The sequence below is a fragment of the Melanostigma gelatinosum genome (genome assembly GCF_949748355.1).
Source record: "Melanostigma gelatinosum genome assembly, chromosome: 20".
NCBI lineage: Eukaryota > Metazoa > Chordata > Actinopteri > Perciformes > Zoarcidae > Melanostigma > Melanostigma gelatinosum.
In genome coordinates this window covers 4,995,085-5,022,804 of record NC_136653.1, presented here as the reverse complement: position 1 = coordinate 5,022,804, position 27,720 = coordinate 4,995,085, and the positions used below count along the sequence as shown (strand labels likewise).

Here is a 27,720-nt window from a genome sequence, read left to right as displayed (position 1 = left end):
GCACACCAGAGTGTTTTCCACCCTTAAAGGTGTTTCTGCTGCTGCCTGCAGCCTGCACATACTGCATACGCCAAACAGAGGTAAACCCCTCTGAACCACACACACACACACACACACACACACACACACACACACACACACACACACACACACACACACACACACACACACACACACACACACACACACACACACACACACACACACACACACACACACACACACACACACACAGAGCAGGAAGATGCCCGCAGAGTTTTTTCTTTTTAAGACATTCACTTGGTAAAACTAGCAAGTACTTCAGACTACATACGGCGGCACAGTTCCAACTGAGAGGACTATAGTTCCTCCTTGGCTGTCCTTGTTTGGACCCACAGTGTAAGGAGTTGTCTTCCAGACCCAGTCATAGTAGCAGAGAAGCAGAAACGAGAGGCGCAGAACAGGGTAGCATTAGTCTCCCTCCCTGCTCTGCCTCCGCTGTATGAATCAGTTTTAATTACAAGTGTCTCCTTGGAAGGACTCAAGTCTTCTTTTAAAAGCAAAGAAAGGAAAAGCTTCCTCATAAATAAAGGTTAGATTATTGATGACATTGCGTTTCCTCTACTGCTCAGGGCGTCCAGACATCTCAAAGGGTTCCGCCCATCAGCCGGATGCTAACAGTAGAGTGACATCCTACTCCGCCGCATGGCCTCGCTGATCAAATAGGCCGGGCTGATGTCCGGTTCCTCTGTCATCACCACAATGTTCTGCCACTCTCCACACTGGTTGGACTTCTTGATGGTATCCACCACGCAAAGCGCGTAAAGACAATCCTCAAAGGTAGCGGCCATGGTCAGAGGCCTCCCGTCCCACGTCCGCCTGTCGTCCTGGTCCTGAAAGGCCTGCCGCACAGCCTGGATCATGCGGATCGTTCCGGTAAGATACGGGGACGGAATGTCACTGAAGGCCTTCTCCGGTAATGAGGCATTCTCAAGAGGCGTTGTGTCTTTGAGCAGGAGTTCAGGACCTCCACCGCTTTCTCCGCCTTCGCAGATCTTCTGTCCGTACAGGTCGGTCCCCGTGACCGTTAACCTTCCGACCGTCCCCACAACGATCACCTCCTGCCGAAACTCCCCAGGCATGTTGAAGTTGAGCGTGACGGTGCAGCAGGCGCCCCCCTCCAGAGCCATCTGGAACGTGCAGAAGTCGTCACTGGTGATCTGACGGATGCCCCGGATGTGATCCGTTTGCTTGACGAAGGTCTTGAGGAAGCCATGGACCTTTGCTGCGCGCTGACCAGTCAGAAACGTAAGCAAGTCGATGATGTAACTGCCCACCGAATGCAGACCGCCGCCTCCCATCAGGTCATCGCAGCTCCAGTTGTATTTCTTCCCCAGGAGACTACCGCTGTGGACCTTGAGGGCAGAGATTTAAAACGATATTAGATATTTTTTCCACTTGAATGCGATCAGGACTACAGAAGTATCTGAGGTAAAAGCTTGTGTCAGAAAGTACCCACAATAGTGACTTTGAGCACCGACATCTTGCAAGTTCTGTGGGTGCTGCTCTTACTCAAACAGACCTCAAGAGAAAGTATCACATTGTTGTCATTATTATAGATTTAGGCTTACCTGTGCCTCACAGACCAGAAGCTCCCCGATGTAGCCCTCCTCTAACAGCTCCTTCATTCGAACAAAGGCCGGCAAGAAACGTAACACATTTCCCATAATGCTCAGCAACTTGGGGTAGTACTGGGCCGCTGACATCATTCGGAAGGCATCCAGAGGCGTTGCTGTCCGGTCGCAGATGACGTTCTTTCCGATACCTTGTCAAAGAGAGGAGAGACAGTTGGGAATGAGCCATGTGAGCTTTGTTCATCTTTTCTGTCAATGTTGAGATGAACGAGGAGGTAGGGGACAAGAGTGGAGGAGAGAGAGAAGTAATGTAGTCAGCCATAATATCCTCTTGAGTATGAAAACATTCCCTCACGAAACAATGCAGAGCAGCAAAATGTGGCAACTCCCAGAATAGCTGACTCAAGAATTACCACACTTTCTGGGCTTCCTCCCTGAGTCATGGGAACTTAATGACAAAGGGGATGACTTGCAAAAAGACACAACATATATGTACTGTATTTAACATTATTATCATAAGCAAAATGTTAGGGACTCCTTATTGATGTTGCTGCTGCCCTGCTAAAATTAGCTAAATCTTGCGAGGATAAAATCTGGATCCCTGAACGCTGAAAGAAAGAGGTTTCCTGTTGGCAGGCATGGAAGATGTTGCAGTCACAACTATGTGGTGTATGGTGAGACTGCACAGCTTGCAGAGCTCTACAGGAGGCCTGATGGAAGGCTGATAACAAAAGACGAGCCCGGCAGGTGCATATGAGATTGAGAAGGGAGGCGATAAAGAGCCTGTAGGCGCTGTATGAAACCTAATTAAAATCACTTCCAGCACATTGAAAGGTCCACTGGTGCCAGCAACACCCAAACACAACGGAGAGAACAGGATGCTGCAGTAATGTGAGGAGAGACAGACAGAAACATTTAGTTTGTTCTATAATGCCTTTTTACTGGACAGTCGACTGGAAATAGATTAGAAGAATCTACAGAGGAATGCCAATCAACATTTCCCAATGTCTGCCATTCTAACAATCTTCATATTAAAAGGTATAATGTGCAATTTGCAAATATGTGTTGGTTAATATTACAGCCTTTCTCCAAACAACAATTGTGAGTCTATGAGGGCCACAAATGACATTTACGGAACAGGAAGGTGCTACAGTGCAATAGTAAGGAGTAGGTCAAGTAGAGAAGAGTCTTGAAGTCAGCAATCGGACATATTAATGGCCAATATACAGCATTATCAACACGAGGGTAACATGAGCTGACATTCACCCAGCCCTGTTTCAGCCTGTTCCCGTTGATCAGCGGAGGAGAGCGGCTACGTGCCACTCGGGGAAGTTAACCAGACATGCATTTGCCAAATCAACATCTTAGTCCTCACATTGATGTTTTTCTGTAGTAAAACTGAAAAAACCTGCATCTACGGTCGGGGAGGACCCTGGTGGTCGTAGTGGGTGTTTGCTTTGGTTTCATGAGATACAAGGTTTCTAGGATGGAGACCGATGGGTTGGTTTGTCAAACGTACGGTTAACTTCTCCACCTCGGATAAAATGCAGCGCACAACCAAACACGAGCCCCCAGAAGCTACTGGTCATACCAGACCTATAAGGCCATGGATCATTTCTTATTGGTAAGAATGTGTTATTTGTACTGAATAGAAGAATATCTGTTGGCTAAACCTCTCAGCATGTGTCAGACTATTGCGACATCTACAGGATTTATTTTGACCAATGTTACATCAAAATACTTTCGTACCCACTGCTCCCAATGACACACGGTCAGCATGGAGTCAGACACACACACACACACACACACACACACACACACACACACACACACACACACACACACACACACACACACACACACACACACACACACACACACACACACACACACACACACACACACACACACACACACACACACACACACACACACACACCTCGAGCCCCCGGAGGGTGAAAGCAGCATGCCGCTTCCCTTCCAGTCCTGGCTGAGGGTAGTGGGTGGAGGGCTGTGTTGAAGTGAAACTTCCCATGCTAATCTAACATTAGCTTGAATCGACCAGGCCAGGAAATTAATCCCTCTGACCCAGTTCTGAGGAGCACCCGCCACCCAGCCCCTGCAGCCACACAGCTCACCCGAACCCACCCAACAAACAGCACAGATACTTGACGGATGCATTGTCCCGGGTAAGGCCCTTCTGGCTAAATGCTAAATGCTCTTGACTGCTTGAGCCGAGCGTCTTACGTAACAGAACAATAGCTTGGCTCGCTACTGAAATGCCTAAAGGCGGATTTCGCTGTCCCACAGCGATTCTCTTCATGATTTAGCCAAAACACATCCAAGTTTCAGGCAGGCACACAAAGCTGTAGAGCACTAAAGCCAATTCAAGGCTTTGAATACAGTTTCAGACCAACTCAGGACTGTACAGAGCGGCCTTTACAGAGATAAACACAGCTCCTCTTCAGATCAACAACGAGCTTCCGCTCCTCACGTACAGCGCTCTGGAAGGGGGAGGCTGGCTTCAGCGGGTCATCCTGCTGAGTCATCGGAGCTATTCAGCCTTGTGTGTGCATGTGTGCAACAGATGATGGATGCACCTGAGCAGCTACCGCAGTAAACCAGCAGTTGGGAACGTAACATTGGACGAAACATCTTGCTTTTTATTTGTCACGCTGTTGTTTTTTTGTCCGTCGCTATCTTGTTATTTTTTTGCAAGAGAAGTGACACAGAGGGTGAATAAGGTCACCAAGGGACCAAAATGCTGCAATTGACTTTAATGAAGTGAATACACATGTGAAAGGTTACAGTTGAAGGACGAACAACATGGGCAAAATGTGTCAAAGTCACAAAACAAATACTAAATATAAACTAGATAAAGCATTTCCTGCTGAAAATGCGTTGGAATGCTGAAAACTGAAGAGAAAGAATTAGTGAACATTAGTGAACATTTTCACTGAAGCCAGGCATTTAATAACCTGCCTGTGTGTCAAACATAATGATTATGTCTCCTCTCCTCCCCACCCAGCACCACCCTTTCAAAATAAAAGCCCCATGGATTAACTGTATTTAAACAAGCTCAAAATTAGGCTTTTTTGTTAAAAAAATGAATGCTCTTACTAATACTGCGACAACTACTACTGCTGCTGCTAATATAGTATTGCTACTACTGCTACTATAACTTTTGCTGTTGCTACTATTACTACTACTGCTACCATCAATATTATGACTACTGATACTACGTCTTCTACTACTTCTTCTAATTACTAATACTTCTACTACTAATAATACTTCTACTACAACTACAACTTCTACTACGACTACAAATATCACTACTACTAGTACTTATTCCAATGCTACCAATACTTCTACGAATAATACTTATACTACAACTTATACTACTACAAATATCACCACTGATGAATTTTTTTAAGCCACAGAAACTGTTCAAATATCAAAATGTTCAGCTCTTTCAGGAGAGGTGTGATATGACTTTTCATATTTGTAATCTTTAAACTCTTTGAATTATTAAGGTTTTTGCAATTTGTTTTTGAATTGGATATCTATTTTCAGCAATGTTTTTGCAATTAATTTCAGTTTTTAGCATTCCAACTCATTTTCAGCAGGAAATGTTTTTTCAAATATGAAAAGTCATATCACACCTCTCCTGAAAGAGCTGAACATTTTGATAGTTGAACAGTTTCTGTAGCTTAAAAAATTAAGAAGAAGAAGAGTTGCAACGAAAAATGGGGGGGACGGAAGATAGTGGAACTAGAAAAAGCATTTCCTGCTGAAAATGCGTTGGAATGCTGAATGGAATGCTGAATGTTACATTCCATCACGGAAGGATGGAAACATGCCACGGCAGCTGTGATGCAGTGCACCTGACCCGACGCTGGAAACACTATTTCTGACTGTTTTATGATGGCCTAAAACAAAGAAAGAGAAAATGTGTTTCCTGTGACAAAATTAAGGGAAGTCCATCTTAAACAGTGGCAACAGTTGGAAATCACCACAGGGGAGAAGAGCAGGTGGATTAAGAAGGATGCCGAATGCTTAGTCGTGACAGCCGGCACAATGGGCTCCGTGCCCAACGTTGCCAGAAATAGAAAAGCGAGGGGAACCGGTCAGGGAGGAGCTTTACTGCATTCATCTCAGACACACTGTAACTCATCATGTATGATCTATGCAGTGTTAAACAGTATCATGTTTTGTTTACGTACAATCAGGGATGTTAGACTGACTCAACATCATTTATCTTTCTTATACTCACGGTCCATTCAAACCACATTTCCTTTTTAGTTTAGAGGGTTTAAATGTTTCATATTTATTCTCATTATTATCTCTATTGCTCGTTGCAATCTGAACATCTAAATGATGAAATGTAAAGCAAAGAGCTGACAATGAAACACCAAAGTATGGTCTACATTTAACTTGTCATCTGTAAGTGCCTTCATCATTTCAAGTATCAGAACGTATTGTTGTTGCATTACGAGCTGAATATCTAGTTGATTCATTGAGTCGTTGATCTACAGAAAATGAATCAATGATAGTTTTGTCAATGATTTAATCATTTCAGTTATTTCTTGGTATAAAACACGATCAGACGTTTTCTGGCTCCAGCTTCTTCGATGTAAATGTTTGCATGTCTGCTCGTGTTTCATATTATCTCTCCAGTGTTTGGTTTGTCCCTTCTGGGCTACTGTAGAAACATGGCTGACCGTGGAGAGGACCTGCTCCCTGTGTAGCTTTAAAGCGCTCATAACGAAAAGCACTGAGTTCTTCTTAGTTTCAGGTGATTATACACTAATAAATACATAGTTCTGAATGTTCCATTTCTGCCAATAGATCCTTCTAAATCCTACACGCTGGGCCTTCAAAAGAAAGTCAAAAAATGTACTTCAAAGCTGCACGGATGAATATTTAGATATCAAAAGGTTGCAAACAGCCTCAGTTAGCAACTAGCTGGTGAACAGAACGGATCATTCAGCAGCTTAAGAGCCACAAGAGAGCGACTACCGGACAACGATCATCAGGTCACGAGCACGACTCCACATCAACGCTAATGTTGCTCTGTGAACGCTGGACCTGCTCATTTGTGTTTGCTAACAACATCTATTACAGCGAGCCGCTGCCCGTCTGCTGAGAACAAACAGTCTGCAGCGCTCCAGCGTGTGTGTGTATGTGAGAGCGTGTGTGTGTGCGTGTGTGTGTGTGTATGTGGGAGCGTGTGTGTGCATGTGTGTGTGTATGCGGGAGCGTGTGTGTGTGGGTGTGTATGCTGAAATGTGTGCATGACTAACACGTGTATAATACTGTGTGGCAGCGCTGAGATCGGACAAAGGGAAGCGAGTGGGCTTGAAAGATCACAAAGCATCCTCCACCACCGCAGAGCAATTAGCTTCGTCTATTAGGCCTGTAGGGGGACACACACACACACACACACACACACACACACACACACACACACACACACACACACAACTGACTCATCCTGCTCTGTGTGGTCTGCTTGAGAACAGAAACTAGTCTCCATGTCTGTCAGAGGGACAGACATGGAGAACTATACGTTGTCGTCAGCGTATAGCTCTCACGCAGGACATAAACCAGAGAAAACAAGCCTCCTGACGACTCATTTTGCCGCCATTGTGCGAGCGGCATGTGTTCCCCGTCTGAAATGAGCATGTATATAGAGACCTTGTAGCGGTGATGGATGAGCAGTGAGGAGGCTCGGCCCTCTGCTGTCATGCAGGGACGTTCAGTCAATCGGCTTCGGTTTAATGCAATTGAATGAGTTTATTTGTGTTTGAATGGAGTTATGAGCGGGACAGTAGAACACAGGACAATTGTTTCTCACAACAGAAGCAGACAAATCAAAAATGCCGTTCAACGTCAGTTGGACTGTTGTGTTGTCACTTTGACATAAGACTGTATTAGAGCACTGAAGGGGCCCTTTAAGTCAAACAATACAAACAGTTAACGTTTAGCACTGGATGATTGTTTTTATATCTAATTTGCAGTTAAAGAGGGACATCTTCAAAGGTTGTGATTCTAACACATAGTTAATACGTGTTTTAAGCTCTTGTAGTATTTGTGCTCAGCCAGAGATGGTTCTGTTCACAGACAGACACTAAACTATGTCTTTGTATGTTTGAAAGAAGAGGAAGCAGGCTCAAAAGATGGAGGTGATGAATAATGTACACTATGAATACAAACAGGCCCATCATGACATTCATAGAAAATACTGCAATTAAAATTACAATGGCAATGTTTGTGAGAACAGTGATTGTCCTGAAATAGCTCCGAGAGCTCTACTGATGGGTTTTGGTGTTATTGTGTGTTTCCTTCAGTTTACAGTGATCACACAACACAGTCTTACGTCTTTGACAGAAAAGGCAAATAGACTCCACCTCACACACCGATGATAAAAACAACTGCAGATTGTATTTGGGGTCTGCATCTTGCATCGTCTGCATCTTGCACCGTCTGCATCTTGCATCGTCTGAATCGTCTGCATATTGCATCGACTGCATCGTCTGTATCTTGCATCATCTGTATCGTCTGCATCTTGCATCGTCTGTATAGTCTGCATCTTGCATCGTCTGCATCTTGCATCGACTGCATCGTCTGCATCTTGCATCGTCTGAATCGTCTGCATATTGCATCGACTGCATCGTCTGTATCTTGCATCATCTGTATCGTCTGCATCTTGCATCGTCTATATAGTCTGCATCTTGCATCGTCTGCATCTTGCATCGACTGCATCGTCTGCATCGTCTGCATCGTCTGTTTTGTCTGCATCTTGCATCATCTGCATCTTGCATCGTCTGCATCATCTGTATCGTCTACATCTTGCATCGTCTGTATAGTCTGCATCTTGCATCGACTGCATCGTCTGCATCTTGCATCGTCTGCATTATCTGTATCGTCTGCATCTTGCATCGTCTGTTTTGTCTGCATCTTGCATCATCTGCATCGTCTGCATCTTGCATCGTCTGTATAGTCTGCATCTTGCATCGTCTGCATCTTGCATCGACTGCATCGTCTGCATCTTGCATCGTCTGCATCATCTGTATCGTCTGCATCTTGCATCGTCTGTATCGTCTGCATCTTGCATCGTCTGCATCTTGCATCGTCTGTGTCGTCTGCATTGTCTGTGTCGTCTGCATCTTGCATCGTCTGCATCGTCTGCAACGTCTGCATTGTCTGTATCGTCTGCATCGTCTGCATCTTGCATCGTCTGCATCTTGCATCGTCTGCATCTTGCATCGTCTGCATCGCAGCTTCAGGTCCATCAGTGCACAGCAGAGCTCAGAACGATGACGAGCATTAGTGGCACTCAGCTGGCTTCCCCCTCCAGCTAATGCCCTCGAGTTGCAAGGAGTTCAGCATTCCTAAATGTGTTAAAGTGCTGCCATTAACCAGACCGGCTCACTACTGTGGAGATGAATAGTCACCGAGGGAGCAGCTTCCGGCCACGTGGTTCCTAATGCGTGCACTTACAGCACATGTTAATGATGATGAGTGTGCACCACGTCAGCACAGACATGCAGTGAGGAGCAGTTAGCTGACCTGAGGCTGGAGAAGCCGTCTAAACACTCGTCTGGCTTTCTTCTCAAATCCACTTTCTTTATTTCAGCAAAAATCTCGGTTTTGGAAATAACTCCGTACCAACTTCTTGAAGGTTTGTACCACTGCACACAACCACTGTACGGTCTAACACTAGTAACAGAGCATTAGTAACAGATGCAGCAGAGCTTATGGACTCGTGTTATGGTAATACCACTTTAATAAGTAATACGATTTTTTAGGGACAGTTCACCCAAATTACAAAAGGAACTCTCGTACTTCTAGTGGTATCAAGCAGTGAAGAGAGATCTGGATATCACACAGATAACTTTAACCACGGTGCAAAGCCAACCGCAGTCTGTCGTTGAGTGTCCTGTGAACAGAAACATTACCGTTGAATATTTATTAGCATTTGACGTTCTGCATCGAGTACTCTAATGTGCAAAATGGAGACTAATACATATGCTTCCACATCAGAGCAACAAACACTAATTCAAAGGCAAATGTGTGTGTGTGTGTGTGATCCTGTGGTCCTGAGGGTCTAATTAACTGCTGAGCTGAACTGCTACCCCTCCTTTCTAATATCACACACACACACACACACACACACACACACACACACACACACACACACACACACACACACACACACACACACACACACACACACACACACACACACACACACACACACACACACACACACACACACACACCTGTTAGAACCTTTATCTGCCTTCATCAGGTAAAGGTCAAGCAGGTAGATCGACCGGAAATATGTTTCCTGTTCTTGTAGTTGCCAAATTAAGGTGATTCAGCTTCTTTACATGTGGGTTAAAAATAGCCCCCGTGTGTCCCAAGTCATTAATTAGTACCGCAGAATAAATGTCAGCCATTACAGCGGCTATGAAGACGGAGTGAATTGATGGAGCCCTGCAGTGTGTGAGCAGTTCACCACAGGTCTGCTCACAGGTCCGCTCACAGATCAAAGGTGCACTATTTTGCAAGATGTAAACCGGTTTGTATTTAGGTTCACTGTGACTGTGACAGTAGCTTGTAAATGAGCAATGAGGGGCTCTGAAAGTGGATGAATTTACTGTTCATCAGACCACAAATGAGACAGGAATTAGCTATCCTGCGCAACCCGCGGCCCTTTGGCCTCACTCTTCCACTGCTTTGTCGGGAGCGGTCATCTCTGGAGACAGACCTTCGGGTAGCGGCGGTAACAACTCGAAACGTCAGCAACAGAAAATGTGCCGATCCTGGTCGGGTTTGTGTTGCTGCAGTTACACAGGTGAGACCCAGCGCTCCACCAGCCGCTACAGCTAGAGCTAACGAGCTAATGAGCGGCACAGAGGGGGGCAGAGGGACAGGGTGTGCTGGAGAGCTAATTCTGGTCTCATTTGTCTTGTCTTTATATCTGAGGTCTCTCCTGAGGCTGTGTGCCAGGTGGGAACCTCAGGTGTCTTAAGACGGCCATAGTACATGTAATTCAATCCTCCATCTGTTTTCCCGCCGTGTTTCTTCCAGGGGCTCTGGTGTTTGGTAAGATAATCATAGAAACATGTTTTTAGAAATATGGACTGTGCTTTACGACAGAGTCATAGATATGTAGCCATATCCACGTATCATCCATTTACGTTAGCTTGGACAAAACAGAGTCAGGATAAAACGTGCACCTACACATTCCATCACCTTCTCCATCACTCTGTGAATCTAGAAGCACCGGTACACTGCCCAGCACTACTTGCACCAACACAAGCTCTTTACTGGTGGCTTCTGTCAGGACCATGAAGGGCATCTCTGTGTCAGAGGCGGCAGCACGAGGGGCTGAAAGAAGGAGATAGCTCTCAATGCTAATGAGCAGCACAGAGATAATAGTTACTGACCGCTTAAAGTAATGCATTCTCCTCCCACACACACACACAGCTGTGAGCACCTCTACACACTGCTCCTGTAAGCAGCACATGACTCACTGCACGTGATCGTTGCTCAGTTGCCTCCAGTACCTCCATCCTATGTGCTGACGGAGGAACTCGTTATAGAAGACAGCGAGCCCTCATTAATAACCACTAATGTCCCGAGGAGCACTAACGCAGAGAGACGTCGTCACTGAATCGCTTTCACCGCGGGGCGAGGACGCTACCACCCAACAGCTGTGGGCCTCACTGGAGGAGGAGGAGGGAGCTCACTGATGCTTGGTTGAATACATGTACGTGTTACTTATATCTGCGGAGCTGGAGAAATATGTTTTCAGTCTATTGATGCAGTTCAGAGGGAGGAAGCCACTGAATCTAACCGGAGTCTCGTGTTATTCACACGTTTAGTAATTTGAGCAGTTTTATTTTCATCAAAAGTAGATTTTAAATAGTTTGAATAGTTAAATAGTTGCCGGTGATGTGTAGATTGGGTTTGAACTGGTGCAGGCGGCTCCTCGTCATCTTTCAAAGACACAGTTTCACGCGCATGGTGACAGCGATATCGCATGAAATGTCACTGATGTCACAGCAGAGGGGAAGCAGCGTTCATGTCTCTATCAACAGTCTGTGTTGGGAACACCTCCGAATCACAATGTGACCACTGAGACATGACACAACGCAGTCCGAGGCTCTGAGTCACCAGCATGAGACAAACAATGATGTTACAGAAATCAACCCAGATGACCCGTAAACTGTTGCCACAGTGCTGCCCCTTACAGACGGCGGGACCAGTTGAATTGCTGCCTTTCGTACCTTTTTCTCTTTCGGCCATTTGTTTCTGCCACAGTTGGATTTGGCAGGTGGTCTGCAGGCTGCCCTGGAGGATCGAACTCACTTTGTCTGGCAGACGAGGGCGCCAGAGAAAGCTGTTCCTTTAAACACGAAAGATTATAATTCAGATGGCCGCTTCATGCATCTGGACCTTCTTTACAGAGACTTCAGCATCATTCTCTTCGACTGGGAGATGCACCTGCTGCTGTTCCCGGTTGATGCTGCTGCATGACTGCGTCACGCTGGGTGCTCTCGCTCCAAAACAATAATAGGAAGAATGCAAATGAGGCATTGGGTGACATAAACCTGAGAGCAGGATGATACTTTAGACTTGGAGAGACGGGTGTTCACTGCTCCGTCCATCTTCCCTCCATCTCTGACCTGGATGGCAGATTATGTTCCACGTGAGCTCGGAGAGAAAGAGAACGGTGAAGCATTGTGTTTGTGGGTGTTGTTGGCAGGAAGTGATTGAGAAGACTCCTCAGCGTCACACAAGCACGCTGCTTCCGCCTACAGCACGCAAAACAGGAAGCGAGACACGGTGACTGCGGTGAAGGTACCAAAATACCACTTCCTGTTGCAGAGGATTGACTGTGAAGCTGTAAAAAACAGACACTGTATACCTGCAGTGTAAAACAATGAATGCCATGTTAAATGTTTGACGGCATAGCACAGAGAACGAGGCCTGAACACGCTGTAGTAACAGAGATCAGCCCGCCTGCTCTCAGGTCTGCAGCTGCCGCTTGTCCTCCGGTCCCAGACGGCCAATTAAGAAACACAGACGGGCTACTGCTGAACACTGGCACATAAAGGTGATCTGAGATCCTACAATGGAACGGGCGTCACCTGGGGAATACACGGGACGAGCTGAGGAATTAAAGGGCCAGAGGAAGAGGATGACACGGTCAGAAGCACTTTGTGATGAAACGATCAGGACGAGCTGAAGAGGAGGTGCACACGCTGCGTTTGTGCAAGACGGAGCGATTTCACAAGTGATTTCCCAACAGCACCGCGGAATTACACAGGTACCACACACACACACACACACACACACACACACACACACACACACACACACACACACACACACACAGGGTGTGTTTTCAGTCTCATCAGAGTTGATTTAGCTGCGTGTTATAACAGGATATGATCGCAGCACTGATGCAGAGCAGAGGTTGACCAACACAACAACAAAGTACTATTATTATAAGCAACACTTCCATAATATATAAAGATACATTGTTGATAACTGCTGGCAGCGATACCTGAGAATGAGGCGAGTCATGCTGTGGGGGTTCACTGTCACCAGGTCTGGACCGAGCTCAGGGAGGTTCCAGAGGACGACATGATGTTTGTGTCCCTGAGACGGTCACTGTGTCGGACAAGGCGATCACAGAGTCATACATTCCTCCCCGTTACCAGGCCGACAGAGATGCTGCGTGCGTCATCACAGTTTATGAGTTAAAGGGAAGTTGGAAAGCATTGATACACTCTGAGCTCTGTGTTTCATCCTCCCAGTCCCAGAGAGGGGGAGCAGGTGTCATTAAGGAAGGGATAATGTGATACATGTGATGATAATGCACCAATCAAAGGCAGTGCAATCACTCAGTGTAACGGTCCTGACCTGCAGGTGACGGTTCAACATGCTGCGTCCTCACACAGCGTACTCAGAGCAGCACTTTGTTCTCTCATTGGTCGATGCCACGGGACACGTGGTGGACGTCAAACCAGGAAGGGGAAGGCAAAGAGAAATAAATAATGGACGTTGTGAGATTTCCCAGCTGCTGCGCCGGTTTTCTTTCACAGTGACACGCGGGGAATAAAATGAGCAGCGTCACACAACACCACATGATGGAACACCTTCAGTGAGAACGCTCTTCCTTAGACTTGGACAATCTACGCCAAGGAGCACTGAAGCCGTTCTGGAGGCTGAAGGACCACATACAGACACATATTAATATTCACAAAATATTCCTGTTAATGCCACAGAGGCAGGTTTTCATCAGGAAAAAGATACAAATTAAAAATGTATTATTATTTCAAAAGGACGCCCTGAGGTCTCTCTCTCTCTCTCTCTCTCATATAAAGGAGACAAAGAAAAAATCCCTCCACATTCTACAGATGAACACAAAGCCGTTTTTTCCTCTGTTCAGATTTCATAATAGAGAAAATAAAATCCTCAGTCTAATAATGCTGAATTATTCATGACTGAAAGCCGGCCTCAATCCAATCCTGATGATTCCATATCACAAGCTTGCCCTCTCTCACCCCTCTGGAGTTAACAGCACAATGTGGTTCATCATCCAAAACCTGCACCTCGAAGTTCACGGGCACGCAGCAGAACTTATGGGTCCATGCGGGAGAGAAGGCATCTCTCTGCAGGGAGTGGGGGGGTCTTCCACTTCCCCTGTTTTTCCTCCAGGAATGCTCACTTGTCAGCGTGGCGGCGGGCTGACGGAGCCCCCCCCCCATTCATCCGACACACAAAGGCAATGTCACAGGAAGACTGCTTTCTCTCCGCTTTTCTTCCTCACTTCTCCTCGTCGTCCCTTCGTCTTTCATTCACTCACACACACACACACACACACACACACACACACACACTAGCATACTAATGGAGCGCCCGGGAGAACGTGAACGTGACCTATAGTGGGAACCTGGTGGGGCTGAAAAAACAGCAAGCGGCACCGCTGAGAAAGAGGCCTGGGAATGGCAGCGTACTTGTCTATCTGAGGCATTCTCTCAGCGGACTCTCCGAAACACAGCTCCAGCCCTGAGATCCCGAATCCATCAGACTGATGAATACAAGAGAAGTCACACTGGAGGAAACGCAGCCGTTCTGTCTGGTCTGGAAAGTCTTTTTCAAGCCAGGTTACAATATGTTGGATGAATTGTACTTTAGTCGTAGTTAGTTTTTTAGGCTGTTAGTAAATGTACCTGGGGAGATTTGGGACAATAGTCTGTGGTTGATAAGTGTAAACCTGAATATCTGCTACCATGAGAGGCGTAGACGCTGTTCCCACATCTTTGGCTGCAGTAGAACAGTCTCATCTCGACCACCTTTCCGTGACCATCGTCACAGCGTCTGTACATTCTGGGTCTACGAGCCCTTTAAAGACAAAGTTGAGTGGGCTGCCAACGAGCTCCTCACCGGTTGCAAGTGCAGTTGCATAAGAGCATCGATGGTGGGGAACATGTGTTTATGAGGACGCCTGCGTGCCCTTTGCGGTCAGGCTATAAATAGCTCCTCACCTGCTGAGCTCTGACCCCTGCTGAAGGGCCAGCAGAGTGAGGAAGAACCATCGCTACCATGCAATCCATGCACTTTGCTCTCACACAGATTAGCTCTCACCTTAACAAATCAATGAAGTGAATATGAATTCACCTCAAATGACCTAAACTGTGATGGAATTTGCTTGTTTCTGAACCCACCAGGAGATAATGAGGTCGGCTGTGCATCTCTGTGTCTGTCCACGGATAATCCTGCATACTGCGACACCAAGCGGAATCATATTGTGGGTGCTCATTAATGGCTGCATGCTCAAGGACCCTTTAGTGGTTGCAGTGACTCACACTCTCTTAAAACACCTTCCATTGCCTGTTTGGTACTGCTACTGATTGACTGCCGCCTCCTCACTCAGTCCTCTTAACTGGCCCCCAGCTGGTAGGGGCCGCTAGTAACGACACAGCTGATGCGTTTCTGCGACCAATAGATGCCACTCTGCACTCAGAGTGCTCACTTTTATTGATTTGGATGGCATGTTTGGCTAACAGCTAACAGCTAACGGAGCTCCCAGCACACACATTGCTGTACGTTGCCGCCGCTCAGTTGCTGCCACGCGGGCAGACAGCTTTTATGAGTTTAATTTTGGTTTAAGCAAGATGGTATAAAATGTCTTGTACGACGACTTCGAGCCGATTGCCTGCATACATCGCCGCTCGTTTCTGAGTAGGAAAGGATTGTGTGTGACGGGGGGGGGTGAGTCAATTGTGGGTTGTCGTTGACAGCGTGTTTAGTTATAAGCTAACAGCTGACGGACCGACAGAAAACACAGCAGATACACTGGCAGTCGAGAAAGTGTGCGCCAGTTGTGGCTCCACTGATTGCACCTTTATAGTTTTATATATATTCAGCAGGTCTTGAGCGCCAAGTATGTCCCACCTTATGTGGACATGTGACATCACAGGAGGTGCTCATTAGGGTGGAGCTAAACTATGGGGAGTCACAGCCTAATTTAAAGACAGTGAGCTGGTATGAGGAGGTGGGAGACTCCATCAGGCGCAGTAACAGACCCGGATCAAACTCTCTGTTTGTGCAGCTTTAAGGGTTCGGTGGAAAATCTATGACGCAGCGGAGGATGGGTGACTAATCAGCCTGCTCATCTGCTTTAATTCAACGCATCATGGGAGTATTAGATGCTATTCTTGGAGAGCAGGGTCCGAGAGCACTGACCCGATACCCGATAGCTTCTGTCACTGATGTGAGAGGGAGCTCACATTCATTTTGGCTATACTTTAACAAGGTTCGCGCAGGCCTTGCAGCGGCTCTTCGTGGTCTCGATGAGATGTATTGACCCTCATTGCATATTACTAATGTTCCTGCCTCCAGTTCCCTCGTGGTTTCCGTTATGTCTTCACTTCATGTTATGACAGAATTTGCACTCTGATCAGACACCGGTGTCTGAGGGAGAGGTACCGCAAGTCCTTCCTCCCCGCTGCTGTCAGGCTGCACAACAAACTGCTCTCGGTGGACCACGAACACTTGAACACGAACACTTGAACACTCTGAACACTTTAATTCATTCACCTGGTGCAATATCTTATCTAATCCGTGCAATATCCAATACGTTTAAGTATTTACCTGATCCGTCTGTATATTCTGTATATACTGTATGTACTGCTATATTTAATACTCTTCTTTACTGTCTTATTTTATTACTGTTTTACTGTTTAGTTTATTATATTACTTGATTTTATCTTTATTTTATTACTTGTGAGCAATGCTGCTGTAATCCTGTAATTTCCCCACTGAGGGACTAATAAAGGATTATTTTATTTTATCTTAATTTGTTCCATTTCGCAAACCTGTTTATGGAACCGAGCCATGAAGGGGATTTTACACAAGAGTCATGAAGTTGCCGTCAACAGTATAAAACGATGCGCTTCCACGCCTGTTGCTCATCTCTGTGAAGCTCTACCGGCCTCACGGAGCTGAGCCGGAGGGGCTCCTCTCCCCCCCCCCCGCTGTCAAAACAAAAATGCACAAAGGCAAAGGGGGCCGGAGGGTGCACCTGAAACGCCCGCCCGTGTAACATTTCAGTTCAGCTCTCGGATTCCCTCTCAGCATCAGGGCCCGACCACACACACAGCGGAGCTACGTGATGAAAGGCCGTGGCTAACCCTAACCCTAGCTATGAAGACATTTTATAGATCAAACGCTTCATCCATTGAGAAAACACAATGATAGATTCATCTACAAATAATCATTAGTTACAGCCTGACAACATAAACTACTTTAGGTGAAATAATTTGGAACAATGTTCTGCACAGTACATCCAACAAGAGTATCCAACATAGTTCTCGGGCTAAATACCATATTCTTTAGTATTTTGATGAAATAAATGACTAGAAGTCAACTTACTAGCTTTTTCCAGAGCTTTCAGACACATCCCATGGTCCTCCTCAACAGATGGAGTTGAGCGGACGAGCTTTCTCTGTGACAACGTGACGGAAATTACAATTCTACGACAACAAAGCAAACTCTGTCCGCCGAGGAAGACCCTAAGGAGCGGTCGAAAGCTCTGCAAAACAGCTTGGAGCTCGAGTTCTTTTACCGTTATCTCAAGGACATCGTCCGTTGCCTCTTGTCCACTTACTGCAGCATAAAGCTGGTGCTTTGGATTAATGCTGACACGGAGACACCAGAGAAGCATTTCACAGACATTTGATTGAAGCCTGAAAGCAGAAATAATACTGTAAACCTATAAGATGAGAAACTGGGGCACCAGCCTTCTGATGTTTCATGTTTCTAAAAGGTTTGATGCCAAGAAGAACCTACAGCTCTGACAACATGTAAGAGCCACTGCCTTTACCTTACATATACATAATAACATAGCACACTAAAATGCACCTTATGTTGGGCTGCGACACACAAAGAAACCAGTCTGAATTCTGCAGTGTGATGGAAACGCTAATGTATGCTAATGTGGCTAATGTGTGCTAACGGTCTGGATGAAAAAACTAAGAAGCTTCAATCTCCTCTGGTTCAAAATGAATAAATCATACTTCAATGCTTCAGGCTCACGAGTTTGTCTTTAACAGCAGGATGATGTGTGTGTCTGTGTGTGTGTGTGTGTGTGTGTGTGTGTGCGTCTGTGTGTGTGTGCGTCTGTGTGTGTGTGCGTCTGTGTGTGTGTGCGTCTGTGTGTGTGTGTGCGTGTGTGTGTGTGCGTCTGTGTGTGCGTCTGTGTTTGTCTGTGTGTGTGTGTGTGTGCGTCTGTGTGTGCGTCTGTGTGTGTGTGCGTCTGTGTGTGTGTGTGCGTCTGTGTGTGTCTGTGTGTGTGTGCGTCTGTGTGTGTGTGCGTGCGTGTGTGTGTGTGTGTGTGCGTCTGTGTGTGCGTCTGTGTGTGTGTGTGTGTTTGTCTGTGTGTGTGTGTGTGTGTGCGTCTGTGTGTGCGTCTGTGTGTGTGTGTGCGTCTGTGTGTGTGTGCGTCTGTGTGTGTGTGCGTCTGTGTGTGTGTGCGTCTGTGTGTGTGTGTGCGTCTGTGTGTGTGTGTGGGTATGTGTGTGTGCGTGTATGTGTGTGTGCGTGTGTCCGTGTCTATGTGTGTGTGTGTGTGTATGTGTGCGTGTGTGTGTGCGTCTGTGGGTGTCTGTCTGTGTGTGTGTGTGTGTGTGTGCGTGTGTCTGTGTGTGCGCGTGTGTCTGTGTGTGTGTGTATGTGTGTGTGCGTGTGTCTGTGTGTATGTATGTATGTGTGTGCATCTGTGGGTGTCTGTGTGTGTGTGCGTGTGTGTATGCGTGTGTCTGTGTGTGTGTGTGTATGTATGTATGTGTGTGCGTCTGTGGGTGTCTGTGTGTGTGTGTGTGCGTGTGTGTATGCGTGTGTCTGTGTGTGTGTGTATGTGTGCCTGTGCGTCTGTGGGTGTCTGTGTGTGTGTGGGAGCAGACAGTGTGAGGTTTCCTTCCCAACATCATCACATGACATCAGACGCCTCAGGAATGCCGCAGTAGTAAGAAAGAGAAGGGGGGGGGGGCATCCCTGAGGAAGGAGAGATGCTGCTCAACAAGACCGACTGGTTTGCAGGGCTGGGGGGACGAGCCGGCTCTGGTAAAACCTGAACGACATGTGGAGCATGTTCTTGACTTGTAGGGTTTTTCCACTTTCCTCATCGCCTCTATAGGCTTGATGTTCGTATCCTATTCCATGCCACCCTTTCCTCTGTTCACACCTCTCTTTAATGTGATGGGTCATGATTTTAGGTTTCGACTTCAACGGCGGCAATTTATCCAGCCGAACCCTTCTGCTTCAAATCAACACGGGCTCCGACACAAGTTAAGACATAAAGTAATACACGGAAGTCTGATCACATCAGCTGGAGGTTAGCAACAAGTAGGCCACGGCAGCTTAGCATCAGCTCACACACCCTCACAGAAGAGGAAGTCAGAGCTGCGTCGTCACCCAGCCGGCGGCTCTGCTCTCTGGCTGGGTGCCACTTCCCTGGACGTGTCATGCATCATGGTGACCAATATATATTGACGTCATCATTGGAACTGTCATTTCAGGCGACGCTCATATACTCAGAACTTTACTTATTTCACAACATTCCCACTACGCGTCTACTCTCTGAACAAAGGTTTCACTCCACTGTGGCTGAGACTCTCAGCCACAGTGGAGTGAAACCTTAGTAGTGCCAAAGTAGTGCCAAAGTAGTGCCAAAGCTCTCAGCCTGAGAGCTTTGGCACTACTTTGTTCGCTTCAAAAGGTAGAAAATACGTAACTTTGATCTCCGAAACACCAACACTTCAAATATTCACGAGCTCAGACAAGCAGCCCTGTCTTTGGCCTCCTGGCGATGCATTCTTTCACGTTATACTGCTACAGTTATCTGAAGAAGCAGCTTTTCACTGGACAATGACAAACATACTGTATATTTTGTAGAGCGACAAGATTGGACAAGCGCACTATCTTTCCTTGTGCCCTGGCTGTTCTCTGTTCTCTTCAGTTCAACTCACGCATCTTCACGTCGCTGAAATAATAATAAGTAGATTCATCGTTAAGGTCGTTTATCGAGCGACAACGCAAAACGTTCTGCGCTTCTACAACGTGAGGACGCGCTGCTTTCCTCTGGTTTTATATCACGGTAAATGAAATATCTTTGAGTTTTTATATTTAAGATATTAACTTGGGTTCAATGACTGATGAGCATTGTTCACTTATTTCTGACATTTTATAGACACAATAAGGAATTGATCCATAAAAAAACAGAATAATCCATCTTGAAATGAATCGTTAGTTACAACCCTACGTGATCTTATTGGTGCAACATATTATATGTTGACATATATAAATACTGACAACAACAGATACCTTAAAGTCACTATCGGCCCAATAAATTGCTGGACCAAAACTCAACTCTCAGAGCTCGTGCAGTTGGACAGAATTAGCTGTTTCATGTTTGCCTCCAACAGGACTCACACGGGACTCACACGGGACTGGACCAGACTCACACGGGACTGGACCAGACTCACACGGGACTCACACGGGACTCACACGGGTCTCACACGGGACTGGACCAGACTCACACGGGACTCACACGGGACTCACACGGGACTCACACGGGACTGGACCAGACTCACACGGGACTCACACGGGACTGGACCAGACTCACATGGGACTCACACGGGTCTCACACGGGACTCACACGGGACTGGACCAGACTCACACGGGACTCACACGGGACTGGACCAGACTCACACGGGACTCACACGGGACTGGACCAGACTCACATGGGACTCACACGGGACTGGACCAGACTCACACGGGACTCACACTGGACTGGACCAGACTCACATGGGACTCACACGGGACTGGACCAGACTCACACGGGACTCACACGGGACTGGACCAGACTCACACGGGACTCACACGGGACTGGACCAGACTCACATGGGACTCACACGGGACTGGACCAGACTCACACGGGACTCACACTGGACTGGACCAGACTCACACGGGACTCACACGGGACTGGACCAGACTCACACGGGACTCACACGGGACTGGACCAGACTCACATGGGACTCACACTGGACTGGACCAGACTCACACGGGACTGGACCAGACTCACATGGGACTCACACGGGACTGGACCAGACTCACACGGGACTCACACTGGACTGGACCAGACTCACACGGGACTGGACCAGACTCACATGGGACTCACACGGGACTGGACCAGACTCACACGGGACTCACACTGGACTGGACCAGACTCACACGGGACTCACACGGGACTGGACCAGACTCACACGGGACTCACACGGGACTGGACCAGACTCACATGGGACTCACACGGGACTGGACCAGACTCACACGGGACTCACACGGGACTGGACCAGACTCACACGGGACTCACACTGGACTGGACCAGACTCACACGGGACTGGACCAGACTCACATGGGACTCACACGGGACTGGACCAGACTCACACGGGACTCACACTGGACTGGACCAGACTCACACGGGACTGGACCAGACTCACATGGGACTCACACGGGACTGGACCAGACTCACACGGGACTCACACTGGACTGGACCAGACTCACACGGGACTGGACCAGACTCACATGGGACTCACACTGGACTGGACCAGACTCACACGGGACTGGACCAGACTCACATGGGACTCACACGGGACTGGACCAGACTCACACGGGACTCACACTGGACTGGACCAGACTCACACGGGACTGGACCAGACTCACATGGGACTCACACGGGACTGGACCAGACTCACACGGGACTCACACTGGACTGGACCAGACTCACACGGGACTCACACGGGACTGGACCAGACTCACACGGGACTCACACGGGACTGGACCAGACTCACATGGGACTCACACTGGACTGGACCAGACTCACACGGGACTGGACCAGACTCACATGGGACTCACACGGGACTGGACCAGACTCACACGGGACTCACACTGGACTGGACCAGACTCACACGGGACTGGACCAGACTCACATGGGACTCACACGGGACTGGACCAGACTCACACGGGACTCACACTGGACTGGACCAGACTCACACGGGACTCACACGGGACTGGACCAGACTCACACGGGACTCACACGGGACTGGACCAGACTCACATGGGACTCACACGGGACTGGACCAGACTCACACGGGACTCACACGGGACTGGACCAGACTCACACGGGACTCACACTGGTCTCAAACGGGTCTGGACCAGACTCACACGGGACTCACACGGGTCTGGACCAGACTCACACGGGACTGGACCAGACTCACACGGGACTCACACGGGACTGGACCAGACTCACACGGGTGTGGACCAGACTCACACGGGACTGGACCAGACTCACACGGGACTGGACCAGACTCACACGGGACTCACACGGGACTGGACCAGACTCACACGGGTGTGGACCAGACTCACACGGGACTGGACCAGACTCACACGGGACTGGACCAGACTCACACGGGACTGGACCAGACTCACACGGGACTGGACCAGACTCACACGGGACTGGACCAGACTCACACGGGACTGGACCAGACTCACACGGGACTGGACCAGACTCACACGGGACTGGACCAGACTCACACGGGACTGGACCAGACTCACACGGGACTGGACTAGACTCACACGGGACTGGACCAGACTCACACGGGACTGGACCAGACTCACACGGGACTGGACCAGACTCGGCTGGGTGACAGCGGGTGAGGAGGAGAGGCGGCTTCGCTCACAGGGAGGAAAGAGGAAGAAATGGTCACTGTACACGTGAGCGCTGTGCAGGTTGAGTCAGGCTCACTGGCTCAGGATCAGCTGGATTGTGGAACTTTCATACAGCTGGACTTCACTCCCTGTGTGCGGCTGCACGTGTTAGCGTAGCCTACGCTTTAGCCCGCGTGCACGTACGGCCTATATTGACATTAGTGTGGTCGTGCTGTGAACAAACACTGTGTGCTGTACTCCGGGCCTCTTGTTAGCTCAACGTTGCCACTCCACAGAGCTGCCTGAAGCCAATGAGCCAACAGTAGCAGCAGTGTGAGGATGAATGGAGCCACAAAGGCTCTTATCTCCCACTGGGAGGCTCAGGCTACTTTAAGGACTATGTTTTCAAACGCAACGTGTTTCCAACAGGGAAAACACCCAATTCAACCATGCGCCCGCAGATGCATGTGGCCCTTGAAATTCTAACTCAATGTGATGATCGTGGGGGGGGGGGGGGGGGGGGGACTTGCACCTTAAAAATCTCAAGTGTCAAACAAGTCTGCTGAGGACTCGTGACATCCAGCTGAAGTCAGGAGCTCGTCACAAGACAACTGCTGTGGAGCTCACGCTCACACACACCTCCGCCCTCACACACTGACAGACGCTGCTGCTGCTGTCAGCTCGCTCTGCACACAGCCAGAGACCTTTTTCTCAAGGACATCGTCCGTTGCCTCTTGTCCACTTACTGCAGCATAAAGCTGGTGCTTTGGATTAATGCTGACACGGAGACACCAGAGAAGCGTTTCACAGACATTTGATTGAAGCCTGAAAGCAGAAATAATACTGTAAACCTATAAGATGAGAAACTGGGGCACCAGCCTTCTGATGTCTCATATTTCTAAAAGCTTTGATGCCAAGAAGAACCTACAGCTCTGACAACATGTAGCCGGGCCGTGACTGGTTCAGACCAGCGTCTGCCGTACAGTAAGACTCCTTCTGTACATGACAGAAGGATGGTACCATGGAACGGCATCTTTCACGCCTGCTCATATCTACTCACCTGATATTTAGAGAACTCAGTTTGCAGCATGCAGACAAACTCATTTCTGACCTTCAAAGTTCCATCTTGACCTTGGAAGCTGCAGTTGACCATGCATGCTGCTGTCGCCGACACGTCGACTCTCTAGTGCCACATGAGCTGCAGTCTGCTCAGTAGTCACGTGGTCTATGGATGATGATAGCTCCACGTCTACAGTGCTTGATCTATTTCCAAAGTGTTGCAAACATACAACCGATAAATGGTGAAACTCGGAGCTGAAGGGATGGAGACCATCACTACTTGCTGTCTAACTGCAGACTGTTGGTAGCTTATCTCCAGATATAATCCAGCTCAAACCGTGCTCAGCATCTCTGGTCCCATTTGTTCTCCAGTCACCGTCCTGACCTATGAGAGCTCTGCTGCCCAGCGGTACATGAAGCCTGTGTGGAGTGCAGCTCTCTGGTCCTCGCCTCTTTCTTTCACAGCAGCTCCAAAATAAGACGCACTGCTCCAGATTTTAACTAGAACAACCTCTCTTTGTGAGTCTCTCTTTTGTTTCTTTCTTATGCAGGCAGGCCTCCTCTGTGTCGGCAGTTTCACAAACACGGGTTGAGTCCGGTTTGACCAAAGGACAGTCAGTCAGTCCTGCATGTGGGGCTGAAGACAAGCAGGCCTCTATCACTACATCCTGTCAGTGACGGTCACATCTCTTAGAGCCGGTGCTCCGTGGAGGGAATGATAAAGCTTTTGCACAAACTGCTGCACCTGCAGGGCCTTGCTCAAGAGCACTGCAGCCTCGTGTAGGTCAGCTTCATCGGTAAATAAGGGCTGATGTCAAGATATCCGGGGTGCCGCTCATCCCCAGCAGCCCCACCTATTAACTGAACTCCTACCTCACTTTACGTCTGCTCCACTGCAGGACAATGAACCCCCCACACCCCTAACACCATCACCCCAGCGGGGGAGCAGCAGCACTCACCCAGCGTTTTCACCGCGATCTGCCGCGTCAGAGGCGGCGGCAGGTTGATGCAGACCAGATCCACGTCCTGATGCAGCAGCACGTCGTCAATCCGGTTGGTGTAGAACGGCACGTTCATCTCCTTGGCCAGCTCCTCCGCTTCCTCCTGCGTCCGGCCCCACAGCGCCTTGACGGCGAAGCCCTCGTTCTTCAGCAGCGGGATGATCACCCTGGCGGTCAGGCTGGTGCCGAACACGCCGACCCCTGGAAGCATGACTCGGGTTTGTTCGTCGATCTCTGTTTTCAGGTTTGTCGTAAGAGCTCCGGATGACGCCAGACCGGCTGAACGGGAGGGAAGCGGCGGGCAGGGACCGTCAGGTTGGCCATCCACCTGCAGCCAAACACCCGCTGTGCTGCATTTTCCCCGGCGCTCCGGCTCTCAGATCGGGCATGTAATTTCGTTATCCTCCAGCCCCCACAACGGGAAATAATCCAAAAACAGATGACAAACCGGGCCTCGGCGTTAGAGATGATAAGTCAAACGCACCATTCCGGTCTTTACCTCGTCCGCGTCTGACGGAGATCAACGCACTGACTGCGCGAAGCAGTGAAGAGCATGTCCCCCCCTCCCTGGGTCTGTAGGTCCCGCGAGAGGGAATAAATGAGAGCCGAGAAGGTGCTTTCTCTGACGGTGCGCTGACAGAAAGGCGGCGGTCGCTCTCTCTGTTCCCCGGAGGATCCAGCAGCAGCAGCAGCGATACTACGGTGAAGGCTGCGATTCACGCTGCAGCTCAGACATGCGCAGTCAGGTCAGAGACGGTGACAGGAAGCGCTACTGGTATCGAAGTGTCAAAATAAAAGTATTACTTGCACGCTTGATATTAGCCACCGTTGAAGTCTATGTTATGTTGAAAAATACAGCACAGTTTTGTATTACACACACCTCAAGCACAAATAAATGACATAAACTGAAGTTGCATGAGCATGGTCTTATTGTATGATAGGCAAGATTATGTTAATACAACAACGTGGGATAGGATCATAGGAACAACGTTAGATTCGTATCAGTCTTGACAGTATGCCTTTGTGCACACTGTATATAATCCATCGGGCTTAATAATCATGTTTATCCAGAAAGTTTGGCGCGCTTCTCCTCACACAGCGTTGCCAACAGCTGCGCTGAGAGATGCGTCAAAACGTGCGGCCTGATCGGGAATAGTGTGCTACTTTTCGGAGAGATTCGCCCAGCGGTTTCCCCGAAAAACTGAGCAAAATGTTTCCATTCACTTGAATGGGGTTTAGGCGTGAAGAGAGCTAAAAAAAAACACTTAACTTTGGGCCCATATTGACCAGCCGTACATTAACGTAGAAACATGATTCAAAGTTTAAAACGTAGACAGAACGCTGCACTTTATTGAGCCAAAGGGACATTTTGATAGCTAGCACAGTTTTCATGAAGTTACAGATTAAGTTTCAGGAACATTTTGTGTCTGTTTCAGATTTTATAATGGCTGTGTATTTGTGTATTGTGTATTGTGTATTTGTGTATTGTGTATTTGTGTATTTGTTTACACTATTTAGTCCGCTGTTAAATGTTGCAGTGTGAACACAAACCGAACAAAGGAGCAACTGCAACACAGTATCATATTAATCCCTGAATCAGAACAAACGGACTGAAGGTGTGAAAACGCCCTGAAACACTGCAACAAAGTTTCAATAACTTTCAGTGACACAAGGCGTCACTTTTAAAGAGCAATACGGATGCGAGCACACACGCACAGGCTCAGAGGCAGATTATCACATTTAATTTACAATGAACCACATAGAATGAGACTGAAGTTGTTTTTGGCTGTTTTGTAACTCCTCCAATTTCGATATAAACAATGTAAGGGGCTTTTGACTTGCACTGGCATGCTTGGTGTTCAGGTGGCGACGTAAATAAGAGCTTCAGACTGTTAGCCAGAACCTCACTGCACACCACGCACTGTGGCTTTGGGGAATCTGCGTTGGCAATCCAAGTGAAGCCCAGACACAGATACTTTTCATCATATTTCCTCTTTTTTTTCCCAGTCTGATGCTCACTCTCGTTTCCTCTTTTTCACCTTGACTCCGCGATGGGCCGATGTGCTCCCGATTTGTCTGTGCTATCCCTTCCTCCTTCCTCCGTCTCATCTTCCTCTGACTCCTGTTCGATTTCTTCTTTCCTCTCTCTCTCTCTCTCCAGATGTCCCACCTGACAGTTTCCCCGATTTTCAGCCAGTTTATCATATTTGCATGAATGTTGCTGAATGAATGAAGTTAGCTGTTAGCTGAGGTAAGCTGCACAAGCTAGGCTAGCTAGTGTACGTCATTTTTATAATTCATGTAACCGAGCGTCTTGGGTTCGTGTATAAGGGCACTTATCATACAGTAGTAACTGGAGTCGGGAGATTAGACATCTTGTATCAGCCCACGGCTACTCCCTTTATTGTTTTCTCCTTTGGCCAGAGGCGGGGGTTGCGCCTTCGCTACGGTAACCCTCAAGGGACATATCATCGTCAACACCAGAACGACAAACATGAGACAGTTACATCCATGTTTTTATTTTGTGAAAATTATATTTAATATTAATTATTACACCATCAGACCACCATTAAATTTTTCCTCTCGCGCACCCCCTAGAGCAGGGGTCTCAAACTCCTCTCCACTCTGGGCCACATCAGCATCACGGTCGCCCTCAAAGGGCCGGTTGTAACTGTAAGACTGTATAACTAACTTCTCCCTAACATATTGTGAAATAACTCTCTCTGCATTCGATTGCTGTTTATTCAAGTGTAAAA

At 48.0% G+C, this 27,720-nt stretch overlaps 1 protein-coding gene across 1 annotated transcript; it reads right to left on the bottom strand.

Annotated features, from left to right (window-relative positions):
- Positions 1 to 202: 202 nt before the first annotated feature.
- gfod1 (glucose-fructose oxidoreductase domain containing 1) lies at positions 203 to 25,597 on the bottom strand. Its single transcript, XM_079291981.1, has 3 exons — positions 24,923 to 25,597; positions 1,611 to 1,804; positions 203 to 1,394 (listed from the first exon to the last, which is right to left on the bottom strand). The coding sequence occupies exons 1-3, from the start codon at positions 25,173 to 25,175 to the stop codon at positions 654 to 656; spliced, it is 1,188 nt and encodes a 395-aa protein (XP_079148107.1). The 5' UTR covers positions 25,176 to 25,597; the 3' UTR covers positions 203 to 653.
- Positions 25,598 to 27,720: the final 2,123 nt, after the last annotated feature.